At 37.7% G+C, this 602-nt stretch overlaps 1 protein-coding gene across 1 annotated transcript in view; it reads left to right on the top strand.

Annotated features, from left to right (window-relative positions):
- Positions 1-602, top strand: part of LOC119593981 (rotatin-like) — a 50,058-nt gene that overhangs the window by 1,608 nt on the left and 47,848 nt on the right. Inside the window, exons 2-3 of the mRNA XM_037943003.1 lie at positions 43-230; positions 425-586. Of these exons, the coding sequence (XP_037798931.1) occupies positions 43-230; positions 425-586 (350 nt within the window). The remainder of the gene's footprint in view (positions 1-42; positions 231-424; positions 587-602) is intronic.

Genomic DNA, 602 nt, shown 5'->3' with positions numbered 1-602 from the left:
AGAAATATTTTAGATTTTAAGCTACTTCTATTTAAATTTCAGTTCACCCAATAGCAGAGATCAGAGAGCGGGCTCTCAACTCCCTGTTACAAAAGGTGAATTTTCAGTTGATTACAAGCAAATGCCTGGGAGAACATGCAGATTTTCTACCCAACCTACTTAAACTCTTGGATCTGGGCCCACACACTCTTCGGAAAGGAGTCATCGACTTGCTGAAATTTGCCCTTAAGGTTAGACCTGAAAATTGACTTCTGAAACTTAAAACAAATGTTTAGTCTTTTAAACCACAGCTAGCTAATGAAGAAAAACTACTATAACACTAGATTTGAGGATTGTTTTGTTAAAACTGAAAAAACTGCTCTCAAATAACTGAACTGAAGGTAATGTGACTTATTTGTATCTGTTACCTTGTGTATTTATACAGGAGGAGACTGCCAGGCATCGGTTTCAGTCTCTAGGTGGCATTCAGTACTTAAGTAGTTTAAGGATTGTTGCTCCTTTGGACATTGTTCCTGTTATTGGTGAGCTCATACAGAAGCTTCAACCATCGTATATTGAAGAAAAACGTGAAGACCAGATAAAACAGGTGAGACGACTTCTTC

The sequence above is a fragment of the Penaeus monodon genome, chromosome 33 (assembly GCF_015228065.2).
Source record: "Penaeus monodon isolate SGIC_2016 chromosome 33, NSTDA_Pmon_1, whole genome shotgun sequence".
NCBI classification, from domain to species: domain Eukaryota; kingdom Metazoa; phylum Arthropoda; class Malacostraca; order Decapoda; family Penaeidae; genus Penaeus; species Penaeus monodon.
This window is presented reverse-complemented; position numbering and strand designations above follow the sequence as displayed.